General features: G+C 43.0%; 1 protein-coding gene across 2 annotated transcripts in view; it reads right to left on the bottom strand.

Annotated features, from left to right (window-relative positions):
* Nucleotides 1-14,024: 14,024 nt before the first annotated feature.
* Nucleotides 14,025-24,881, bottom strand: part of ism1 (isthmin 1) — a 41,538-nt gene continuing 30,681 nt past the window's right edge. For both annotated transcript variants that reach the window (XM_034185156.1, XM_034185155.1), the window contains exons 5-6: nucleotides 15,632-15,721; nucleotides 14,025-15,333 (exon numbers count right to left, since the gene is read on the bottom strand). In XM_034185156.1, the coding sequence (XP_034041047.1) occupies nucleotides 14,816-15,333; nucleotides 15,632-15,721 (608 nt within the window). In that variant the 3' untranslated portion in view covers nucleotides 14,025-14,815. The remainder of the gene's footprint in view (nucleotides 15,334-15,631; nucleotides 15,722-24,881) is intronic.

Raw genomic sequence — 24,881 nt, 5'->3', positions numbered from 1 at the left:
TGGTCTTGTTGGATTTGTGAGAATCTACTGAATCTACTGTTACCTTGTTTCCCATGTAACAATAAGAAATATACTCAAAACCTGGATTAATCTTTTTAGTCACATAGCACTACTATTATTCTGAACACTGCTGTAGGTGGCTACTTTCTAGACCTTTGGTCTGTCTGGGTGGTTACTGACTTCATGAGTTGTATATATGTAATTTTCTGTACTTTTACACTTTACAGTGATCAGTTGCAGGTGCTAATCAACACATATAACGATGTTCAGTTATGAAAGCATACAGTAGTGTTCAGAATAATAGTAGTGCTATGTGACTATAAAGATTAATCCAGGTTTTGAGTATATTTCTTATTGTTACATGGGAAACAAGGTACCAGTAGATTCAGTAGATTCTCACAAATCCAACAAGACCAAGTATTCATGATATGTACACTCTTAAGGCTATGAAATTGGGCTATTAGTAAAAAAAAGTAGAAAAGGAGTGTTCACAATAATAGTAGCATCTGCTGTTGACGCTACAAACTCAAAACTATTATGTTCACAATAATAGTAGCATCTGCTGTTGATGCTACAAACTCAAAACTATTATGTTCAAACTGCTTTTTTAACAATCCTGTATAACCACAAAAAGAAGAAAGTAGAGGACGATCTTCATTTGCTCCTCTCCACAGTGCATCCCCGCATCAGCCGCCTGTGTGCGTCAAAGTAAAGAGGTGAGACTATAAGAGACTAAATATGTTTAAACGTTTAATTGATATTATTTATGTTAAATTGTTAGTTATGTCAAATATGTTCTAAAAACACAGAGATGTTTAAAAGTAAAAAAAAATGTTTAAAATATGACAAAAGGTAAAATAGAAGAATAGAAAGTTTTTTAAAAACATGTTTAAAAAGTTTGAAAAGGCTGTAAAATGTGTAAATGCATAAACAGTTCCTTAAAAACACATAATATATTTAAAATGTGTTTAAAAGAATAAAAAACACACAAAAAGTTGTGTATTTGGGGGGGGTAGAGCTCACTCTCCCACACTTTGAAAACCCCTGCCCTACAGCATTACAGGCATGACATCCCACCAGGGCAACAACGACCCCCACCATACCAGAAATATTTAGTTAATAATGCCATTGAAAATTACTGCTAAATATCCAATTATTTGGATGTCAGTAAATCATTTCAGCAAAGCCACAGTGCTTTGATTCTGGTTTCTTTCACACAAACAGTTGGCTGTGGATTAAACTTATTTTCTAAGTTATTTGACAAGGCAAGACAGTAATCGACTTATTATTTCAACTGACAGCTGTGTGACGTTAAACACTCCTGTTTAATATCCTGCTGTCTGCATCAATTAAAGTTTGTAGAGTTTTCAGTAGAAGGCATCAGATCTCAACCTGACATCTACTCCACAGCACACCAGACAGCAGCGCTGTTAAAGACAAAGTGTCATTAAAGTGTCTAATCTGTGATTCTCATGTGATCTACGTGATGGGTTTGTTGGATTTCAGCGTGGACAGCCGTTGTGCTGTGCCTGAATCAGGGTGGCAGCTAGAGGACTACTCTTGTGTTATGTGCAGGCGCGAGTTGAGGAGCGCGACCAGCGTCTGACTGAACCCAGCGCTAAAATAACCAGAAAGTGGTTCCAAAAACAAAACAAGTTTATTTCCCGTCTGTGCAATAATTGTGTACAACATAAATGTGCGGTTTGTCTGGCAAGGTGAAGGACGGCGCGCTCTCCAGCGCCCAAATGGATCGAAGCCCGACGCTTCTGGACCCAGACTCACCGCCGAACACCCCCCAGGTGAATACGACAAACTGACTCTGTGAAGGATGGAAAAGGTGAGGTAAGTCAACAGCTACAACAAATATCCTTAAAAGGCACACACTATCAGCAACACATTCAGGTCTGAATTTAAGCTTTATGTAAATGAGCAGCTTCTCACAACAGGTGGAGGATCATCAGTCCGTACGCCACGGCAGTGAGAAGCGAGCTGCACAATTCTCATCAATGTTCAAATATACTGCATAACAAAATACCAAATTACTGTTAACACTTATTCAGACAATCAACACCTCTGATGTGTGCTGACAGCATGTGTCCCTCACCCGTCCTCCTTCACAGGCATGATGTGTCAAACCCAGGCGCGGTCCTCAGCGTCTCACAAACGAACGTCACAAGGTCGAGTTCCCGGCAATTCTGCTTGAACCACTCATGGCTTAAATGCAGAACGCCATCTCATTATCTGCTTCAGCTGAAAGTCTTTAAGTTTACATGTGAGCATCATCCACAGGTGCAGCTAATAATGCTGATGAGGGTGAAGGACTCTTCTGCCAGCACCGTCTCCACAGACAAAAAAACAGTTTGCATACCAAAGCTCCAACCACCAGGCCTCTACTGGTGGTTGGCTCTCACTGCGGTATTGTATCACTTCCTGTTCCGGAGCACAGCGGTGTTTTTCTGTATCTGTTAGCTGTTTAATCTGCGCAGTTAGATTGATCTAGTTATCTAGATTACGATTTGTTTCCCAGTGTAATCTTTACGTGCCTTAACTAAAGCACTCCTTCTGCTGAATCACCTCTAAATTATTTACACATTATTCACTTTGCGTGTTTTTAGGAATCCGCTAGCTTAGCGTAGCTACTAGCTCTTAGCCGATTTAGCATGGCGGCTTCTCCTGTCTCTCCCGCACTTTTCTGCTCTGGGTGTGAAATGTTTAGTTATTCCTCGGCCTCCTTTAGCAGTAACGGTACTTGTAATAAGTGTAGCTTATTCGTAGCTTTGGAGGCCAGGCTGGGCGAATTGGAGACTCGGCTCCGCACCGTGGAAAATTCTACAGTTAGCCAGGCCCCTGTAGTCGGTGCGGACCAAGGTAGCTTAGCCGCCGTTAGTTCCCCCCTGGCAGATCCCGAGCAGCCGGGAAAGCAGGCTGACTGGGTGACTGTGAGGAGGAAGCGTAGCCCTAAACAGAAGCCCCGTGTACACCGCCAACCCGTTCACATCTCTAACCGTTTTTCCCCACTCGACGATACACTCGCCGAGGATCAAACTCTGGTTATTGGCGACTCTGTTTTGAGAAATGTGAAGTTAGCGACACCAGCAACCATAGTCAATTGTCTTCCGGGGGCCAGAGCAGGCGACATTGAAGGAAATTTGAAACTGCTGGCTAAGGCTAAGCGTAAATTTGGTAAGATTGTAATTCACGTCGGCAGTAATGACACCCGGTTACGCCAATCGGAGGTCACTAAAATTAACATTAAATCGGTGTGTAACTTTGCAAAAACAATGTCGGACTCTGTAGTTTTCTCTGGTCCCCTCCCCAATCGGACCGGGAGTGACATGTTTAGCCGCATGTTCTCCTTGAATTGCTGGCTGTCTGAGTGGTGTCCAAAAAATGAGGTGGGCTTCATAGATAATTGGCAAAGCTTCTGGGGAAAACCTGGTCTTGTTAGGAGAGACGGCATCCATCCCACTTTGGATGGAGCAGCTCTCATTTCTAGAAATCTGGCCAATTTTCTTAAATCCTCCAAACCGTGACTATCCAGGGTTGGGACCAGGAAGCAGAGTTGTAGTCTTACACACCTCTCTGCAGCTTCTCTCCCCCTGCCATCCCCTCATTACCCCATCCCCGTAGAGACGGTGCCTGCTCCCAGACTACCAATAACCAGCAAAAATCTATTTAAGCATAAAAATTCAAAAAGAAAAAATAATATAGCACCTTCAACTGCACCACAGACTAAAACAGTTAAATGTGGTCTATTAAACATTAGGTCTCTCTCTTCTAAGTCCCTGTTGGTAAATGATATAATAATTGATCAACATATTGATTTATTCTGCCTAACAGAAACCTGGTTACAGCAGGATGAATATGTTAGTTTAAATGAGTCAACACCCCCGAGTCACACTAACTGTCAGAATGCTCGTAGCACGGGCCGGGGCGGAGGATTAGCAGCAATCTTCCATTCCAGCTTATTAATTAATCAAAAACCCAGACAGAGCTTTAATTCATTTGAAAGCTTGTCTCTTAGTCTTGTCCATCCAAATTGGAAGTCCCAAAAACCAGTTTTATTTGTTATTATCTATCGTCCACCTGGTCGTTACTGTGAGTTTCTCTGTGAATTTTCAGACCTTTTGTCTGACTTAGTGCTTAGCTCAGATAAGATAATTATAGTGGGCGATTTTAACATCCACACAGATGCTGAGAATGACAGCCTCAACACTGCATTTAATCTATTATTAGACTCTATTGGCTTTGCTCAAAAAGTAAATGAGTCCACCCACCACTTTAATCATATCTTAGATCTTGTTCTGACTTATGGTATGGAAATAGAAGACTTAACAGTATTCCCTGAAAACTCCCTTCTGTCTGATCATTTCTTAATAACATTTACATTTACTCTGATGGACTACCCAGCAGTAGGGAATAAGTTTCATTACACTAGAAGTCTTTCAGAAAGCGCTGTAACTAGGTTTAAGGATATGATTCCTTCTTTATGTTCTCTAATGCCATATAACAACACAGTGCAGAGTAGCTACCTAAACTCTGTAAGGGAGATAGAGTATCTCGTCAATAGTTTTACATCCTCATTGAAGACAACTTTGGATGCTGTAGCTCCTCTGAAAAAGAGAGCTTTAAATCAGAAGTGTCTGACTCCGTGGTATAACTCACAAACTCGTAGCTTAAAGCAGATAACCCGTAAGTTGGAGAGGAAATGGCGTCTCACTAATTTAGAAGATCTTCACTTAGCCTGGAAAAAGAGTCTGTTGCTCTATAAAAAAGCCCTCCGTAAAGCTAGGACATCTTTCTACTCATCACTAATTGAAGAAAATAAGAACAACCCCAGGTTTCTTTTCAGCACTGTAGCCAGGCTGACAAAGAGTCAGAGCTCTATTGAGCTGAGTATTCCATTAACTTTAACTAGTAATGACTTCATGACTTTCTTTGCTAACAAAATTTTAACTATTAGAGAAAAAATTACTCATAACCATCCCAAAGACGTATCGTTATCTTTGGCTGCTTTCAGTGATGCCGGTATTTGGTTAGACTCTTTCTCTCCGATTGTTCTGTCTGAGTTATTTTCATTAGTTACTTCATCCAAACCATCAACATGTTTATTAGACCCCATTCCTACCAGGCTGCTCAAGGAAGCCCTACCATTATTTAATGCTTCGATCTTAAATATGATCAATCTATCTTTGTTAGTTGGCTATGTACCACAGGCTTTTAAGGTGGCAGTAATTAAACCATTACTTAAAAAGCCATCACTTGACCCAGCTATCTTAGCTAATTATAGGCCAATCTCCAACCTTCCTTTTCTCTCAAAAATTCTTGAAAGGGTAGTTGTAAAACAGCTAACTGATCATCTGCAGAGGAATGGTCTATTTGAAGAGTTTCAGTCAGGTTTTAGAATTCATCATAGTACAGAAACAGCATTAGTGAAGGTTACAAATGATCTTCTTATGGCCTCGGACAGTGGACTCATCTCTGTGCTTGTTCTGTTAGACCTCAGTGCTGCTTTTGATACTGTTGACCATAAAATTTTATTACAGAGATTAGAGCATGCCATAGGTATTAAAGGCACTGCGCTGCGGTGGTTTGAATCATATTTGTCTAATAGATTACAATTTGTTCATGTAAATGGGGAATCTTCTTCACAGACTAAAGTTAATTATGGAGTTCCACAAGGTTCTGTGCTAGGACCAATTTTATTCACTTTATATATGCTTCCCTTAGGCAGTATTATTAGACGGTATTGCTTAAATTTTCATTGTTACGCAAATGATACCCAGCTTTATCTATCCATGAAGCCAGAGGACACACACCAATTAGCTAAACTGCAGGATTGTCTTACAGACATAAAGACATGGATGACCTCTAATTTCCTGCTTTTAAACTCAGATAAAACTGAAGTTATTGTACTTGGCCCCACAAATCTTAGAAACATGGTGTCTAACCAGATCCTTACTCTGGATGGCATTACCCTGACCTCTAGTAATACTGTGAGAAATCTTGGAGTCATTTTTGATCAGGATATGTCATTCAAAGCGCATATTAAACAAATATGTAGGACTGCTTTTTTGCATTTACGCAATATCTCTAAAATCAGAAAGGTCTTGTCTCAGAGTGATGCTGAAAACTAATTCATGCATTTATTTCCTCTAGGCTGGACTATTGTAATTCATTATTATCAGGTTGTCCTAAAAGTTCCCTAAAAAGCCTTCAGTTAATTCAAAATGCTGCAGCTAGAGTACTGACGGGGACTAGAAGGAGAGAGCATATCTCACCCATATTGGCCTCTCTTCATTGGCTTCCTGTTAATTCTAGAATAGAATTTAAAATTCTTCTTCTTACTTATAAGGTTTTGAATAATCAGGTCCCATCTTATCTTAGGGACCTCGTAGTACCATATCACCCCAATAGAGCGCTTCGCTCTCAGACTGCAGGCTTACTTGTAGTTCCTAGGGTTTGTAAGAGTAGAATGGGAGGCAGAGCCTTCAGCTTTCAGGCTCCTCTCCTGTGGAACCAGCTCCCAATTCAGATCAGGGAGACAGACACCCTCTCTACTTTTAAGATTAGGCTTAAAACTTTCCTTTTTGCTAAAGCTTATAGTTAGGGCTGGATCAGGTGACCCTGAACCATCCCTTAGTTATGCTGCTATAGACGTAGACTGCTGGGGGGTTCCCATGATGCACTGTTTCTTTCTCTTTTTGCTCTGTATGCACCACTCTGCATTTAATCATTAGTGATCGATCTCTGCTGCCCTCCATAGCATGTCTTTTTCCTGGTTCTCTCCCTCAGCCCCAACCAGTCCCAGCAGAAGACTGCCCCTCCCTGAGCCTGGTTCTGCTGGAGGTTTCTTCCTGTTAAAAGGGAGTTTTTCCTTCCCACTGTAGCCAAGTGCTTGCTCACAGGGGGTCGTTTTGACCGTTGGGGTTTTACATAATTATTGTATGGCCTTGCCTTACAATATAAAGCGCCTTGGGGCAACTGTTTGTTGTGATTTGGCGCTATATAAAAAAATTGATTGATTGATTGATTGATACCACCTGGAGAGCAAAGAAAAGAAAACAACACCAAAATGTCCAGCCAAACCCCCCAACACACAACACTCTTGGCTGGACTCGAGGTTTGAAAAAAATAAATAAATGGGTGCACATGCAACCATTTATTTATTTTTGATGAGTCAGAGGCGGACTCATCCATTACTCAGGCCGAAGTCACCGAGGTGGTTTGAAAGCTCCTCGGTGGCAAGGCTCCTGGGGTGGATGAAATCCGTCCTGAGTACCTTAAGTCTCTGGATGTTGTGGGACTGTCTTGGCTGACACGCCTCTGCAACATCGCATGGCGATCGGGACAGTGCCTCTGGATTGGCAGACCAGGGTGGTGGTCCCTCTGTTTAAGAAGGGGGACCGGAGGGTGTGTTCCAACTATAGGGGGATCACACTCCTCAGCCTCCCCGGTAAGGTCTATTCCAGAGTACTGGAGAGGAGAATTCGACCGATGGTCGAACCTCGGATTCAGGAGGAGCAGTGTGGTTTTCATCCTGGTCGCGGCACACTGGACCAACTCTACACGCTCCATCGGGTGCTCGAGGGTTCATGGGAGTTCCCCAACCAGTCCACATGTGTTTTGTGGATCTGGAGAAGGTGTTCGACCGTGTCCCTCTGGGCACCCTATGGGGAGTGCTCCGGGAGTACGGGGTCCGGGGTCCTTTGCTAAGGGCTGTCCCGTCCCTGTACGACCGCAGCAGGAGCTTGGTTTGCATTGCCGGTAGTAATTCAAACCTGTTTCCAGTGCACGTTGGCCTCCGCCAGGGCTGCCCTTTGTTACCGGTTCTGTTAATTATTTTTATGGACAGAATTTCTAGGCGCAGCAAGGGTGTAGAGGGGTCTGGTTTGGGAACCACAGAATCTTGTCTCTGCTGTTTGCGGACGATGTGGTTCTGTTGGCTTTGTCAAATGAGGACCTTCAGCGTGCACTGGGGCGGTTTGCAGCCGAGTGTGAAGCGTCCGGGATGAGAATCAGCACCTCCAAATCCGAGGCCATGGTTCTCGACCAGAAAAAGGTGCTTTGCCCTCTTCAGGTCGGTGGAGTGTCCTTGCCTCAAGTGGAGAAGTTTAAGTATCTCGGGGTCTTGTTCACGAGTGAGGGAGGGACGGAGCGTGAGATCGATAGACGGATCGGTGCAGCATCTGCAGTGATGCGGTCGCTGTATCGGACCGTCATGGTGAAGAGAGAGCTGAGTAGGGGGGCAAAGCTCTCGATTTACCGATTGATCTACGTTTCGCTCCTCACCTATGGTCATGAGATTTGGCTCATGACCGAAAGAACGAGATCGCGAGTACAAGCGGCCGAGATGAGTTTCCTCCGCAGGGTGGCTGGGCGCTCCCTTAGAGATAGGGTGAGGAGCTCGGTCACTCGGGAGGAGTTCGGAGTCGAGCCGCTGCTCCTCCATGTCGAAAGGAGTCAGTTGAGGTGGCTCGGGCATCTTTTCCGGATGCCCCCTGGACGCCTCGCTGGAGAGGTGTTCCAGGCACGTCCCATTGGGAGGAGGCCCTGGGGAAGACCCAGGACACGCTGGAGGGACTACATCTCTCGGCTGGCTTGAGAACGCCTTGGGGTTCCCCCGGAGGAGCTGGGGGAGGTGTGTGTGGATCGGGAGGTCTGGGCGGCTTTGCTTGACCCGCTGCCCCCGCGACCCGACTCCGGATAAAGCGGTAGAAAATGGATGGATGAATGGATGGGTGCACATGCACTCTGAGATTTTCCAGTAATGACTGAGGAGATTCTGACAATAAATATCCACATTAAATTTTCATTAAACCCAAATATATTGTTTGTACTCGACAAATGGTGGGGATGGTAGTGATGCTCAAACTGATTGATCCTAGTATTTGGGTATTCTCTCTCTCTCTCTCTCTCTCTCTCTCTCTCTCTCTCTCTCTCTCTCTCTCTCTCTCTCTCTCTCTCTCTCTCATATATATATATATATGAAAACATTTTTTGATTTTTGTTTTTTCCTAACACCAGTGATTAAGCTTTGCAGCACTGCAGTACAATCAATAATGAGACCATCATGTTTCTTTAGGTTTTCCATTTATATAAGTGACCCATATTTTTCCACATAATGCATTTTGTGATTTAAACTTTGTGTTATTCTCTCCCTCCTCCCCTCAGTGAATACCACCAGGCCTGAAAAAAATTGTAGGAGGAACAGTGAATGTAGCTTCTCAGTGATTTCCTAACAGCAGGGGTTATGTAAAGCTCCATGGCCTCCTAGATGCTCCACTGCTTATTGACCTGTTCGTTCAGCTGTGTACCCACACCTGTTGGGCCCCACTCACCCATTCCTGCCCTGATTCTCAGTGCCAAAGATACAACACTACTGCAGGCAGGGTTCCAGCAGCTCTACTCTATCCATTCAATTTATTTATGCAGCACCAAATCGCAGCAAGGCACTTCACAAGGTTAAGATCTAATCTTACCCATCTCTGGAGTAAGCACATCGGCACATTTTTTGATGACAGGACGAAACCTCAAGCAGATCAGACTCAATGGAGTGACCATCTGCTTTGGTCATACTAACAATAACAAAATAAATAAGACAAGCACAACAAAGAGTCGTCACACCTGCAACGGCAAATGTTGCAGCTCATCAACCATATACATCTAGAATCCAGCAGCTGCAACAACCAGTGGGGCAAAAATATGCCAATGATGAAGAGCAGAGTCTCAGTAAAATGGAATGTCATTGGTGAGTCAGTGTTCAGAGCCACATCAGTCATATAAGATCCTTCCAGAGGTCCTCAGCACACTCCAGATTACCAGAGTTCCTCATAGTGCTCACATGCCCCATTTGTGGAAGGATCTCTAAGGGTCAATTGATGGACAGAAGGATCTATGATGTTCCAGACTGCTTTGGCTTTGTTACCTGCTGACTTCTTCTTTACCTTTGGAACAAACAGTAATCCTGCATTCTGAGAACACTGAGCACAGGCTGGTCCATAAGGTTTAATTTGATCTGCCAGGGAGGGAGGCAATAGTCCATGTAGGATTTTGTATGTTAATAACAAAACCTTAAAATCTGCTCACAACAGGAAACCATGAAAACCAGGGTAATATGAGCAGACTTTCTTCTCCTGGTTAGAACTCTAGCCACTCTAGCATTTTGAACCATTTGAATATCTTTGCCACTTGTCTCTGGCAAGCCGGAAAATAAGCCATTACAATAATCATTTCTAGATGGAACAAAGGCATGAATCATAGCATTAATTTTAGTTATAGTAGAGAAGCTAATGTGACGCTTAGATGATGTTCAGGCATCAAGTCTCACTGGACAAGAGCCAGGACCAAATCCAAAGTATTACCACTGCAGTGAGTCAACAAAATCCAAACATATTCATAACATCCCAAAATGCCTTGCTTAAGAGAACTGAAGGCTTAATAACATGAATAATAAAATCACCAGCAATCAAGATTTTATCAGCATGAGTCACCAAATCAGAAATGAAATCATTCTATTAATCTAAGAATTTGGGAAAAAAGGGCCAGGAGGCCTATATGCAATGACAAAATAACACAACTGAAATCCATAAGTCTGATCAAAACTGCTTCTACCATCCTGAGAACAGCAGAGAATTAGGAGTTTGAATTAGTTAAATTTCGCATCCCCATGAGCCATTAAACTATAAACAGATATATAGATTAACACCTTTGCCTTGTTCAGTATCGCAGGCAACATGAGTTAACGTGTACGTATGTGGAAAACCTTCAATCTAAATTGTGTTCCAGAATCAGATCCTTTAGCATCAATGATTTAGAGCAGGGGTATTCAACTCATTCCAGAAAGGGCCAAGAGGGTGCAGGCTTTCTTTGCAACCACTCACTCCACCAGATGATTTCACTGATTAACTGATTACATTTGCTCAAAGTGATGTTAATCAGTGAAATCACCTGGTGGAGTGGGTGGTTGCAAAGGAAACCTGCACCCTCTTGGCCCTTTCTGGAATGAGTTGAATACCCCTGATTTAGAGGACAGTGCCTGCTGTCCTCTAAATCAGTGTCTAAATCTTAGACATTTGATTTGGCAGATATGTTTGAACTAGGGAGTGATTTTGTCTTAATACGAATCATCATATATGTCTCAGTGTAGGTTTACGGAAGTCTTAACGGCCAATGTGTATGTGCCAAGAGAGATATTATTGAGATTTTTTTGATGTCTGCTTGTGCAGTTGACCACTTACGTTACTATGCAAATTGGTAATGGACACTACGTTTTTATGTAAGCTTGTAAACATTCTATGACTACGCTGGTGGGTACAGGGCTCAGTCTAAATATGAATCCCCCCCTTTTCACAAATTTTACACTATTACTGTAGTGGTTGTCCTGCCTGAATTTTAGCACTAAACTACTAGATTCCACACCCACATTAAGCGTAAGCCTGGCAGGCTCTCTGCTCTCTAATCACCTGCTCTGTGGCCTGCTGTAATTTCCCAGTGCCACCTTCCCTTTAAAACTCTGTTTCCAGATAAGATGGCAGCGACGTTCTCAGCAGAGTGCAGGCCGTCTGGCATCAGCAAGGCATAGTGACCCCAGACAGAGGGCCAGTATATCCATAAAACTAAATCCCTATTCTCTACAGAACTTTGCCAGCCACCTATTTAAGGATGTAAGCCTACTGTTGACCTCTAGTTTTACTGGTGCAAATGGAGTGGCTACATAAACTACCTCCTGGCCTGGGTCATCATCTTCCAGATCTGAAGACCAAAGAAAACCTTTTAATTGGGTTTGCCGTGCAGTTAAGGTTCTGCGGTATTGTGGCCCAGACACTTCCTGCATTGTGCTACACCACCCATAAAGTGACGGAGTGAGTGAAAGAGCGAGTGAGGCTAAAAATGGCTCTGCCACATCTGCACTGTCAGGGGAAAAAAGCCTGATTGCCACCATACAGTTTCTTTTTTGCTCCAGATCGTGGGATTTCCCTGTATGTGCCCCTACTGTGAATGAATTGAACTCTTCGAAACCTGACAAAAAAACAACTAATGTTGCTTTTCCTTCATTACAACTTTAGGTAATTCAAATCTCTGCTCCATTCATCCACTTTTTAGCTCTTGTTTTCTTATCCCCACATTTCATGTTTGTCAGGAGGTTCAGGAGAAACCCCAGAGCCAACCCTGTCCAACTCAGTTTAGAGCTGTTCATGCTGGACACGATTTCAACAAAAATAGAGGGAAAAATCATATCTTGGTGATGCTTAATGACCCCTTTCAAATCCTTGACAATGTACCACTAATATGGTGCTTTGGGTCCTTTGAACCGGAGCAAAGTGGAGCTCTGGAAATAGTAATGCAAAAGCAGGGCCTCAGTGACACCCCATAACGAACGTAGGAAGTTTCCTCTGTACTTTCGCTGTACTCTGTCTGCACTTCTACACAGCGCTGAAAATCAACCTCTAATCTTCCTGTTCCTACCTGAACCTTGGCACAGGTGTCATTGTGAATTGTGCTTGTGTTTGCAGGGAGGGGAAAGAAATGCAAGCTGAAAGTTAAGAGGGTGTGAGTAATTGCCTGTTCTCAGGACACGTGGAGTCTGTCTGGAGAAGAGACACTCAGAGCGGAGGTATGTCATCAATTTGAGCTCCACTGTAATGACTCAAAAATAAAGACGAACACCGCTTTGATCTCCACGGTCTGCTCAGCAGACAGTCTGCTGAGATAACCATCCACGTTGGTTACTGTAATCTTACCCTTGTATCCAGGCTTTTACTCACATGGGGGAACATAAGGATTAAAACAACTTTATACACATAATCTTAAGGTTTACAGTGGAAGCACAGATCTATGCTGAACATTTGAGTGTTTGCTGTTCAGGATTGTGTTTTTGAATTAATGGTGGTCGAAAGTCACGTGTGGAAGAACTTAGTATGAATAGTGGAGCTACGAGGCAGTTGTATGTAGTTGCCTCACGGGTGTGGAACATGCTGGGGCCTGCTGCATTATAAAGGCGAGCCCTGCACCCGGCCAGCTGTGCTGTCCACAAGATTTGCAGGAATGAGGGCGCTATGAATGGCTTTCTCTGTGCGACAATGACTGCAGCACTCAGCGCAGCGGGAACGGTCAGAGGTCCCTGCTATGGACAAGCAGCATTGTGTGCGAGTGTACACTGAGAAATTAGTCAGGAATTTGAGGACACATGCCAAAGACAAAGAATTTGAGTCGCATTCAAGGGAACCTTACCCTCTGAAGAAATATCACAATCCCATCAAAAGGCCGAGACTGACAGCCACACTGGATGGAATTAATGGAGGCCTTGTGCACTGGCTTAACCTCTGTTGGAAGTCTAATTGATGTTTTCTTCTCACATGAATTTCATCTGACAGCAGGAGGGAAACCTAACAGCAGCTGCTCCAATTATACCTGCGTATTGTTAATTACCAACTTTTGCATTGAAGATCTGTTGCCCACAGACTGCGATTATTGCAGTTTTCCACTCAAAGATTTTGCATTGTGTTGTTTCTGCACAGTGGGCACCCTCCTTCTTGCATGTTGCTTCTTGCATGTTGCTTTCTGCACAGTTTCTGCCGCACCACTTCTGGGACTCCATAGTAGCCCGCGTCTTTACACAGCGTGATTTGGCCAACGTAGTTTGTTGATTTTCTTAACACGTACTTAGCTGTGTTGGATTTGGACTGGAATTTAGATAGGATTTGGACTGGAAAAATACTCTCCCTGAAAAGACGTGGAAGCCAGAATGGGAGTTTGATGAGGCCAACTAGCAGGAGGTGGCTGAATGGTATCAAGACCACCTTGTATTCTACAACAAGAGCCTGGATGTATATAAGAACGAGGCCAAGAACAGGGTGTGTCAAGAAAGCTCATTTTGTGGTTAACGGCAGTCCGCAAGCAAGCACAAAACCAGCCATAAATAAATAAACAAAATAAAAAGCAAGGAAATGCACTCTGTGGAGAATAGGCAAGATCCTAGGAATCAAAGCTAAGATGTTTTTCCATCAGCACAGTAAATTTGTTTTAAAAAATTTATTTATAGATTTGTATCTTAAAACCTTCCTGTTCTATGGTGTTCACACAGTCCTAACTCTTAAATTCAATCCTAACTTGAAGCAATTTGGACATTAGTGGTGCACTAGAGAAGCATCTCAACATCGCATTTAGCCATATATGAGTCAGAAACTTCAATCATAGACACCCAACTCGGACTCAGATACATCTCAATAAATACTTTACAAAAAATATTGATGGTTTACATAGGGACGAGACTGCTCTTTGTCAGGGCCGCAGTGGTTAATTTCTGTTTTAAAAAAAATGTGCATGCGAATTAAACATACTCACAGTCTTACTTAAAGGCTTGTATATGCAATTACAAAAACAGTACTGCTCAACATAATCCTGAAGAATCTCATTTTTCTATTAACAAACACAAATTAATTGAACACAAAGGCAGTCCAAACAGTTAATATTTTCCCTTTTATGAATATAAACTCTTCTCTCCCTTTGTAAAATAACACTGAAAACAATGCAATTGCAAAATTTAAAAAAGGGGAAAAACATTTTTTTACAGACCTATTTTGTTTACAAATTTTATTTTTTTTTTTTAAAGGCTTTGTGTAGGTTTTAGTGATGTTCTTTGTGAAACAATGACCATTGTGTTCGATTTATCGTCCTCTCAGTTCACAAGAACAGCGAGTCTTCCTCATGTTCCTTGTGTGTTTTTTGACTTAAACACAATGTGGTTTCAGCACCTTTTCTGAGGTTTTGCTGAATGTTTAAGCAATGTGTTTTTGTCTTAAAATGGAAATGGCTAGAATTCCCTCGCTTCTTCAAACTGTTTGTAGTAGTCCTCATCCTGTGGATTGTCGGGACACTTTTGCCCGTTGTTTGGCGGCCTGGCCTGGTTGTAACGGCTCCAGTCGCCTTTGCAGATGATCCAAGGCAAGATGTCCACTTTGTAGTGGAGGTCCGCTGAGAACTCTGTGCTGATGAGGTTGGGCGTGCCCGCCCCTTTGCCGCGGGTGATGAGCTTCATGTTGTCGTCATAGCAGCAGTGCTGCGCAGCCAGTGTGGTGGACTGGAACGTCAGCATGGAGCGGATGCAGTAGCGCGCGGTGGGCTTGTAGATCTCCAGCTTCTCTTTTGGTCCGCTGGCATCTTTCCAGCGGAAGTCTTGGCGCCTGGTGGCATCGTGTACGTCTGCCGTGCTGTATGCCACTTCAGTGGGGTAAGAGCAGGGGCAGCTGGGAAGGTCGTTGGCCACTTTGGTCATATACTTCTTCAAGAAGTCACTCTTGCAGTTCATCCATCGTTCACAGCTGTCTGTGTCTGGAAGACATGAAGCCGGCAGTGTTACACACTACATTCCCCCACCGAATTATCACAAGAAGATGATGGTATAAGTGTGAGAAAGTCAAACACACAACATAAAGGCATTTTCTGTATCGATTTGGAACAGACAAAAGAAAGAAAGACAGAAAGCAAGCCTTCCATTTCTGCAGAATAATGAAGCACAGGCTGAGCATGTGGAATGGTAACACGGCTGCCATATGGACGAGCTCCCTTTGATAGTAAGACACCTGAAAGAATGATCATCTGAAGGAAGAGGAGGGAAGCAGAATCTTACCAACACCAAAGAGCTCCGTGGCATTGAACTCATCTGTTCCAGCTAACAGGCTGACTTCAGTAGCAGCTGTCCTGAAGGCATCTTCGATACCTACAGCGACGAATGCACAGTGAGGAGTGGAGCAAATCATCCAGTACAACAATTACAATCAATATATAAATATAAATATATATATATATATATATATATATATATATATATATATATATATATATATATATATATATATATATATATGCAGGTTTGATGACAAAAAGTAACTGGAATCTTTTTTTATTGCAAGATAGTTGTGTAGTTTCTCTACAATTGTGGAAATGTTTCAGCTCATTCTGGAATAAAATTTAGTCTTGCCTGTGAATGAGCCAATTTTGGATTTTGTTACCGTAGGCGCTGGCAAGGCGTCAATCACATGGTGTTTTCAGTGGTGTGCAGAGGTGGGTAATCGTGACTTGAGTTAAAGGTCCACTTTTTTTTTTTTTTTCTTCAATTCAGCCACTCATCCATCTGATTCTAATGAGTTAATCTCTTCAGGCAGGTATGAAATCACATGTTTTAAGTTTACAGGGAGAAGCAATACATGGTAGGACTTTACTTACTGAAGTCAGGATTGCCCACCTCTGCTGGTGTGTGTGTGTGTGTGTGTGTGTGTGTGTGTGTGTGTGTGTGTGTGTGTGTGTGTGTGTGTGTGTGTGTGTGTGTGTGTGTGTGTGTGTGTGTGTGTGTGTGTGTGTGTGTGTGTGTGTGTGTGGACAGATTTCCTTAAAACCTCATGTGAATATTACTTGGAATGAAGTGATAAGATTTTGGAGTAGTTGGGTCAAAGGTCAAGGAAAACATGGCTCAAAAACACCTTTTTGAAAATAAATAAATAAAATACAGTACGTCTGGAAAGTATTCACAGCACTTCACTTTTTCCGCATTTTGTTATGTACAGCCTTTTTCCAAAATGGAGTAAATTAATTTTTTCCCTCAAAATTCGACTTGCAACACCCCATAATGACAACATGAAAAAGTTTTTTTTTTTTAAATTTCTTTTTAAAATGAAAAACTAAGAAGTCACATGTACAACCCCAATTCCAATGAAGTTGGGACGTTGTGTAAAATGTAAATTAAAAACAGAATACAATGATTTGCAAATCCTCTTCAAGCTATATTCAATTGAATACACCACAAACACAAGATATTTAATGTTAAAACTGATAAACTTTATTGTTTTTGTGCAAATATTTGCTCATTTTGAAATGGATGCCTGCAACACGTTTCAAAAAAGCTGGGACAGTGGTATGTTTACCACTGTGTTACATCACCTTTCCTTCTAACACTCAATAAGTGTTTGGGAACTGAGGGCACTAACTGTTGAAGCTTTGTAGGTGGAATTCTTTCCCATTCCTGCTTGATGTACAACTTCAGTTGTTCAACAGTCTGGGGTCTCCGTTGTCATATTTTGCGCTTCATAATGCGCCACACATTTTCAATGGGCGACAGATCTGGACTGCAGGCAGGCCAGTCTAGTACCCGCACCCTTTAACTACGAAGCCATGCTGTTGTAGCACGTGCAGAATGTGGCTTGGCATTGTCTTGCTGAAATAAGCAGGGACATCCCTGAAAAAGACGTTGCTTGGATGGCAGCATGTGTTTCAATGGGCGACATGTCTATCTCGGCTTTCAGTGATACCAGTCGAGTGAGTATAAAAGAACTTGTGGAGAGCTGGACATGTCCCAACTTGTCCTCTAACACTCTGAAACGGAGGTGTTCCTTTGTCTCGCTTCATCAGCGAATCGGTCGTGACGCGTGAAGCCTCCGCGCGGCTTTCCATGACAAAATCTCTTGTTAAAAGTGAAATCTGCCGGAAAATGGCTGATGTCCAGGTCTTGTGATAACCAGAGAAAGAGCACACGACGGTCTCGTATCCACAGAGCCATCAGCTTAGAAATGATCCAGTGGTTTGTGCCACATCGTCGCAGCTCACAGCACGGCGCACCGACCGTCCTTAAAGGGGTCCTTAAACCTGTAGTTAAAGTCCTTATTCTCTGTGAAGCCTGTAAAATTTTCACTGAAAGCCAGATAAATTTTTCGAATGGTTTCCAGGTGCCAGTCTCTAACAGCTTCTGAAAAAATTCTGATGGAAAAAAAAGTCCTTTTCATTCCGCCATTTCCAGACAATGAAAATCCGACGAGGGGGCAGGACCACTCCTTCCGCAAGGCATGCTCACAGGAGAATGACGTCACCGACAAGCGTGGAAAAACTCACGCATGCGCACGAGGGTTCAAGCATGTCTGACGTAAAAACATATGAATGAAATCCATATAGTTTTTGAAAAAAATAAAAAGGTACGATACTTTATGGACAGACCTCGTACTCAGGGAACGATTACTGGGTGTGTCTTCACACACCCACCATTAATTGTTTCTGTTTCTGCCAGCAGTACCTGGTCTGACAGCTGGAGATGGTGGCCACCTGGGACCCAGGACTTGGCGGCTCCGGTGTTCTTCAGATCCGTTGGCGGTGGAAGCCGTGTGGGATCCGGCTCTTCTCTGGACAGACGTCTTCTATCCTCGAGCCTGCCCACACGTCACCTTGTGTATGATTGACTGTACTCCTCAACTGCAATTGTCTGTATTCTGTTGTGCAATTCACAACATTAGGGCGGGGGGCGTGGCGCGAGCTGTCCCTCTTCCTTCCGGGTCCGAAAGGGTGCCGCCTTCCCCACACTCCACAGCCCGTGACTCACGTGTGGCAACAGCTCCCCCTGCTGATGAAGCTATGGACACGAGCAGGGCCAAAGTTAAATCAAATAACAGACAACGGAGGCTGGCCCGCGGTGAGTGTTTTTTCTGTGGCTCGAGTGAGCATCTACAGAGGAACTGCCCCAAGCGGTTAAACGACAACGCCCGCCCTTAGAAACTGGGCTAAGGGTGGGCCATAACACGCACGCGGGGAAACCCCGCAAATCCGCACGCATCCCAGTTACGATCCTGAGTGGGGATCTGACCCTTCACGCCCCAGCACTGGTAGACACGGGGTCGGAAGGGAATCTGCTGGACAGCAGATGGGCGAGGGAAGTCGGGCTCCCTCTAGTGGCTCTACCTTCACCATTGAAGGTACGGGCACTAGATGGCACCCTTCTTCCATTAATCACACACCAGACACAATCAGTGACATTGGTGGTGTCTGGTAATCACAGGGAGGAGATTGTGTTTTATGTAACACCTTCTACCTCCTGTGTGAGTTTTGGTTATCCTTGTATGATAAAGCACAATCCCCGGATTGATTGGCCGTCTGGGGTTGTGGCTCAGTGGAGCGAAACCTGCCACCGGGAGTGTCTCGGATCCTCGGTTCCGCCTGGTGTGACAGCTAGTGAGGAGGTTAAAGTCCCCCCCAATCTGACGGCGGTGCCATGTGAGTACCACGATCTTGCTGACGTTTTCAGCAAAGATCTGGCGCTCACCCTTCCCCCGCACCGTCCGTATGATTGTGCCATTGATTTGATCCTGGGCGTTGAGTACCCGTCCAGCAGGCTGTACAACCTCTCACGTCCGGAACGCGAATCAATGGAGACCTACATCCGGGACTCGTTAGCTGCCGGGCTGATCCGGAACTCCACCTCCCCGATGGGTGCTGGTTTCTTTTTTGTGGGCAAGAAAGACGGCGGACACCGTCCATGCATTGATTATAGGGGGCTGAACGAGATCACGGTTCGCAACCGATACCCTCTGCCCCTGTTAGATTCAATGTTCACGCCCCTGCATGGAGCCCAAATTTTCACAAAACTGGATCTGGCATTACTTTTTGGCTCATCCATTGTCCGTTCATTAACGCCCCCTGTTGTGGGTCTGTGTCACTACACCTTCCCAACACTTTTCCACTTTGCTTCTGTTCATTTCAAATGAGCTCGGGCCCAGAGAAGGCGGCAGCGTTTCTGGATGTTGTTGATGTATAGCTTTCACTTTGTATGGTAGAGTTTTAACTTGCACTTGTAGATGTGGCGACGAACTGTGTTAACTGGCAATGGTTTTCTGAAGTGTTCCTGAGCCCACGCGGTAAGATCCTTTACACAATGATGTCGGTTTTTAATGCAGTGCCACCTGAGGGATCGAAGGTCACGGGCATTCAATGCTGCTTTTCGGCCTTGCCGCTTATGTGTTGAAAGTTCTCCAGATTCTCTGAATCTTCTGATTATATTATGGACTGTAGATGATAGATTCCCTAAATTCCTTGCAACTGAACATTGAGAAACATTTTTCTTGAACTGTTGGACTATTTTTCATGCAGTTGTTCACAAAGTGATGATCCTCACCCCATCTTTGATTGTGAATGCAGGGATGAAATTTTTCCGCAGATCCGCAGATTTGACAGTCTCTGGGGTTGATTTTGTGAAACGTCCAAATCCGTTGAGAAAATTTTAGGGGGGGTAAGAATGCAAAAAAAAAAATTAATGCCAGGGGTACCTTTGTTTAATAAAATTGTCATCTATTCAGAACACTGAGTGGTCTTTGTTATCGCCGACGCAGCAAGTTCGATCAGTCCGTCAGTCAGCCGAACGCGGAAGTAACACTGTGCTGATCAGTGACCAGTATTAAGTAGGCCCACAATGAGCATGGAGTGTAAGGGAGGTAACTGTGTAGTCTTTCAACTTCCAATATTCGGTAGTTTTCCCTCCAACAAATCATAAAAACCGAGACAGTATCGAAGCGCAGTCGAAGCTATTACTTACGCACGTTTTCATTGGTTATTACAAAGCTTATTACCAGTCAGCGCTAAGGTTATACAGTGGTTCCTCGCTATATCGTGGTTCACCTTTCGCGGCCTCGCAGTTTCACAGATTTTTTTTTAGCGCAATTTTGCATGCTTTTTTTTTTTTAACAGCGCATTGTGTTCTGCATCCTCATCAGGTGGGCCGGTCGGCATCACCGTGATTGCTCTCACTGCCTTCGCGGGCCACTCACACCGCCCCACCGTCTGCTGTGCTGAGTTGCAGCCAAAATCTGGCAACAGGTCCAGAGACTACGCTCGCTGTTTTGATGCAGAGCGCTCCAGCAGCCCGCAAGGATAGAATTCAGCAACGCTGCATGGTCTCGGTAACCGCAGCCGCAGAGCTCCGTGGCCACTGAGAGAAGTTTGTTTCTTTTTAATGACTTGGATTCTTTGCGGGTCCCGCATCTGTCCCGCAACGGTAACACCGGAGGCAGTGAGCGAAGGGAGAGCACGCGCATTTTCTGCGTGTGTCTGTTTATAAGAATCTTCTTGCCCAGAAGAAAAAAAGAGCACCAACAACTACCCATAACTGTGTTCTTCACTCTGAAAAAGATACCTGCACCGAGGTGTGACTCAGTGGAAAAACATGCTGTGGAGAGGCGCCACGACAAAGAGGCGTGATCAGAGGAACTGTGAAATACTGGTCAGTCACTATTAATAATTTCTTATGTGTCCAACCTCGTAGGTTGATCGTTAAAATTAAATTTGTTAGTTCTAAAAGCCATCATAATTATTTATAGGAAAAAGTTCTATTTTTATTTCTCAAACAAATGTTTGGGCCTGAAAACAGGTTTTGATCTTTGGTTTCATTCTATAATACTGGTCTTATTTTTCTACTAAGGTTTGAACTTAGTGTTTACACAGGAGAGAAAAGTGAGAAATAGTGTGTAGTGAGGGGTTTTACAGCCTTAAAACATCTATAATAATTGTAAAAAATAACGCTGACTACTTTGCGGATTTCGTCTGTCGCGGGCTATTTTAGAACGTAACTCCCGCGATAAACGAGGGACCACTATATATGCGTTTCTCCCGCCCTTTCTTCGGTGTTGCACACACACACATACACACACACACAGTCAGTGGATTATGTAAACAGACATTTTGACGTTATTGTAGTGTGCTAGAACATTGTAATTATATATGTGTGTGTATATTATATACATGTATACACGTGATGACAGTGTTATAGGTGGAGATCACATCGACTAAATATAAACCTTATATGGTCTGACAGTTCAATGGACATAGAACATTGGATTATACATGTACATGTATTTGAGGATATATATGTACATGTATGTTTGTTGACAAGTGTGCCATGCTGAAAGTGGAGAATGCTGAAAATCAAGTAAGTCTAGTTATGAAAAAATATTTTGGTCACAAAAATACACATGTACAGTAGATGGTCTTAGTAAGGGTTTACTAGGGTTTGAATTATAGATATGAACACCTGGCATTTATAGTAGTTTTTAATATCATTTTAGTGCAGTTTACATGTTTTCAAACAGCAAAAATGCTTTGACTTTGGGGGGACTTCGTCCTCCTGACCCCCTGGCCAGGGCTCTGCCCTGGACCCGCCGGGGCCTGTGGCCCCTGGACCCTGGCTTATTTTCCTTTGAAAACCGAATTTGCCAATCTCATCCCTGTGAATGGCTGAGCCTTTTGGGGATGCTCCTTTTATACCCAATCATGACACTCACCTGCTTCCAATTAGGTGTTCTTTGAGCATTCATCAACTTTCAAAGACTTTTGTTGCCCCATCCCAGCTTTTTTGAAACGTGTTGCAGGCATCCATTTCAAAATGAGCAAATATTTGCACAAAAACAATAATGTTTATCAGTTTGAACATTAAATATCTTGTCTTTGTGGTGTATTCAATTGAATATGGGTTGAAGAGGATTTGCAAATCATTGTATTCTGTTTTTATTTACATTTTACACAATGTCCCAGTTTCATTGGAATTGGGGTTGTACATAAGTATTCACACCCTTTGCTCAATACTTTTTTGATGCACCTTTGGTGCCATAAGTTTAGTGCATCTATCTTTGGGCAGTTTTGCACATTTCTCTTTGCAGCACCTCTCAAACTCCATCAGGTTGGATGGGGAGCGTTGGTGTACAGCCATTTTCAGATCTCTCCAGAGATGTTTAATCAGATTCAGGTCTGGGCTCTGGCTGGGCCACTCAAAGACAATCAGAGTTGTCCCACTCCTTTGATATGTTGGCTGTGTGCTTAGGGTCATTGTCCTATTGAAATATGAACCGTCACCCCAGTTTGAGGTCAAGAGCAGGTTTTCATCCAGGATGTCTCTGTATGTTGCTGCATTAATCTTTCCCTCAGTCCTGACTAGTCTCCCAGTTCCTGCTGCTGGAAACATCCCTACAGCATGATGCTGCCACCACCATGGTTCACTGTAGGGATGGTGTCTGGTTTCTTTCAAATATGACACCTGGCATTCACACCAAAGAGTTCAATCTTTGTATCATCAGACCAGAGAACTTTGTTTCGAATGGTCTGAGAGTCCTTCAGGTGCCTTTTGGCAAACTCCAGGTGGGCTGACATGCGCCTTTTATTAAAGAGTGGCTTCCATCTGGCCACTCTACCATACAGGCTTGGTTGCCAGAAGTCAGATGATGGAGTCGAACATAGTTAAAAATTGTATATTTACATGGACATTTATATTGTGTGTAGTGAGCACAGGGTATGCATCAGCCCTCTGATAACTTTCATTTTTACTTTTGTGTGTGTCTGACAGGATAACTCAAAAATGGCTTAATGTCTTTCCTTCAAATTTGGTGAGAAAATTACTTGAATAGATATGTAGATGTGATTAAATTTTGCAGTAGTTTAGTCAAAGGTTAAAGAAAACATGGTCCAAAAAAATGCCTTTTTTTTTTTCCTTTTTTTTTTTTTTTTTTTTGGTTCATCTCAACAACTAAGCCTAAATATATAAATAGATATATGATCTAAAGCATGTATTGATCAGCAAAATATTTGATTGGTTGATGAATAACTTCACAATGAATCACACAGAAGTCATACATAGTCAATTTGTTCATTTTCTATACACGCCTATTCCAATTAAGGGTTGCTGAGCATGAGGCACGGCACACCCTGAACAGGTTGCCAGGTTGTCTATCACACTGCAACATATAGACAAACAAACATATTCACAACTATTTAACGTTTCCAATTCACCTAACCTGCATGTCTTTGGAAGTGGCAAGAAACCGGAACACATGCAGACACGAGAACATGCAGACTCAACAAGGATCAAGTGGGACGTGATCCCAGGACCTTCTTACTATGAACCAACAGTGTCACCAATGTAACTCACGAAAAAAAAAAAAAAATTACAGACACAGCGTGCTCAGGTATGCATCAGCCTGCCTTTGATTTGTGTTATTTTTTTAACCTCTGACTAGTAGATAGAGGGTGCTTCATTTTGTTTTTTTTGGTCTCCTAAATGGAGGTCCGCTCTAATATATGCATTATTAATTGTTCAATTACTGTTTTGGGGTTATTCATTCATTCATTGTTTGCTGCAGAAGGATACTTTTCGGGATCATGCATTGCACACGCTTTGCTCCTGATGATTTATCTGTTAAGTGACTCAACTTGGAATTTAGTAATATATGAATTTGGGTCGTGTTTATCCCCTTGTCATTATATAAATGAAATGAATTGAACTTTCTTAAGAACCTTTACAGTATACTGAGAAAGTATAATGAGTATAATAAGTTTATTGAGACAGGAAGGCAAGCATTGTAACTCAATACAGCAACCCTGTAGACATATTTGGCAAAAATGTTGTTATATTGTTGGGTGGCCCAAGATAAACAGGACTAGAAAAAGGATATTTGTAAAGGGGTTGTATTGTTAATACAGGTCATCAAGTGCCTTAAATTTGTATCCAGAAATGCTCCATAGACAAATAGATTCATCCTAAAAACAATCTATTTTCAGGTTTCAAAGAAACAACCCATTTATGTTCCTGACACATTAAACACAAAGGAGCTGCTGCTTTTCATGTCCACATAAGGACTTTCATTATGTATGTCACAGACGTCTAAAATTAACTATTTCTATCCTAAAGTTTGTGTATTGTTTGTTCATCACGTGGTGATGACAGCCCTTCTTTTTACATCTCAAGAGTCATGATTTTTGTGGACCACAGAATGGCTTTTTCACCTGATATGTAAGTGGAGCGTTCACCCACATTGGTCACAGGTGAGGTACTGGGTGACATCTGAATTCTGCAAACTGTACCTTTGGGTTTGTTTTTTCTAAAGTGACAAGTGATTTCTGTATTACAGGTTGCGAGCACTAACTCAAAGAGTGCAGACATGTACTGCGCCTCCGTCAGATTTTCATGACTGGCCAACAACCGGATGATATGGTGATGGAATGTTCGTCATCTGGTCACAATTCAATTGTAATCATAATAATAACCATCATTGCTGCTTTTCCTGCAGTTAAGTTCCGATTTGGAT

Source organism: Thalassophryne amazonica, chromosome 13 (assembly GCF_902500255.1).
Source record: "Thalassophryne amazonica chromosome 13, fThaAma1.1, whole genome shotgun sequence".
NCBI classification, from domain to species: Eukaryota; Metazoa; Chordata; class Actinopteri; order Batrachoidiformes; family Batrachoididae; genus Thalassophryne; species Thalassophryne amazonica.
This window is presented reverse-complemented; position numbering and strand designations above follow the sequence as displayed.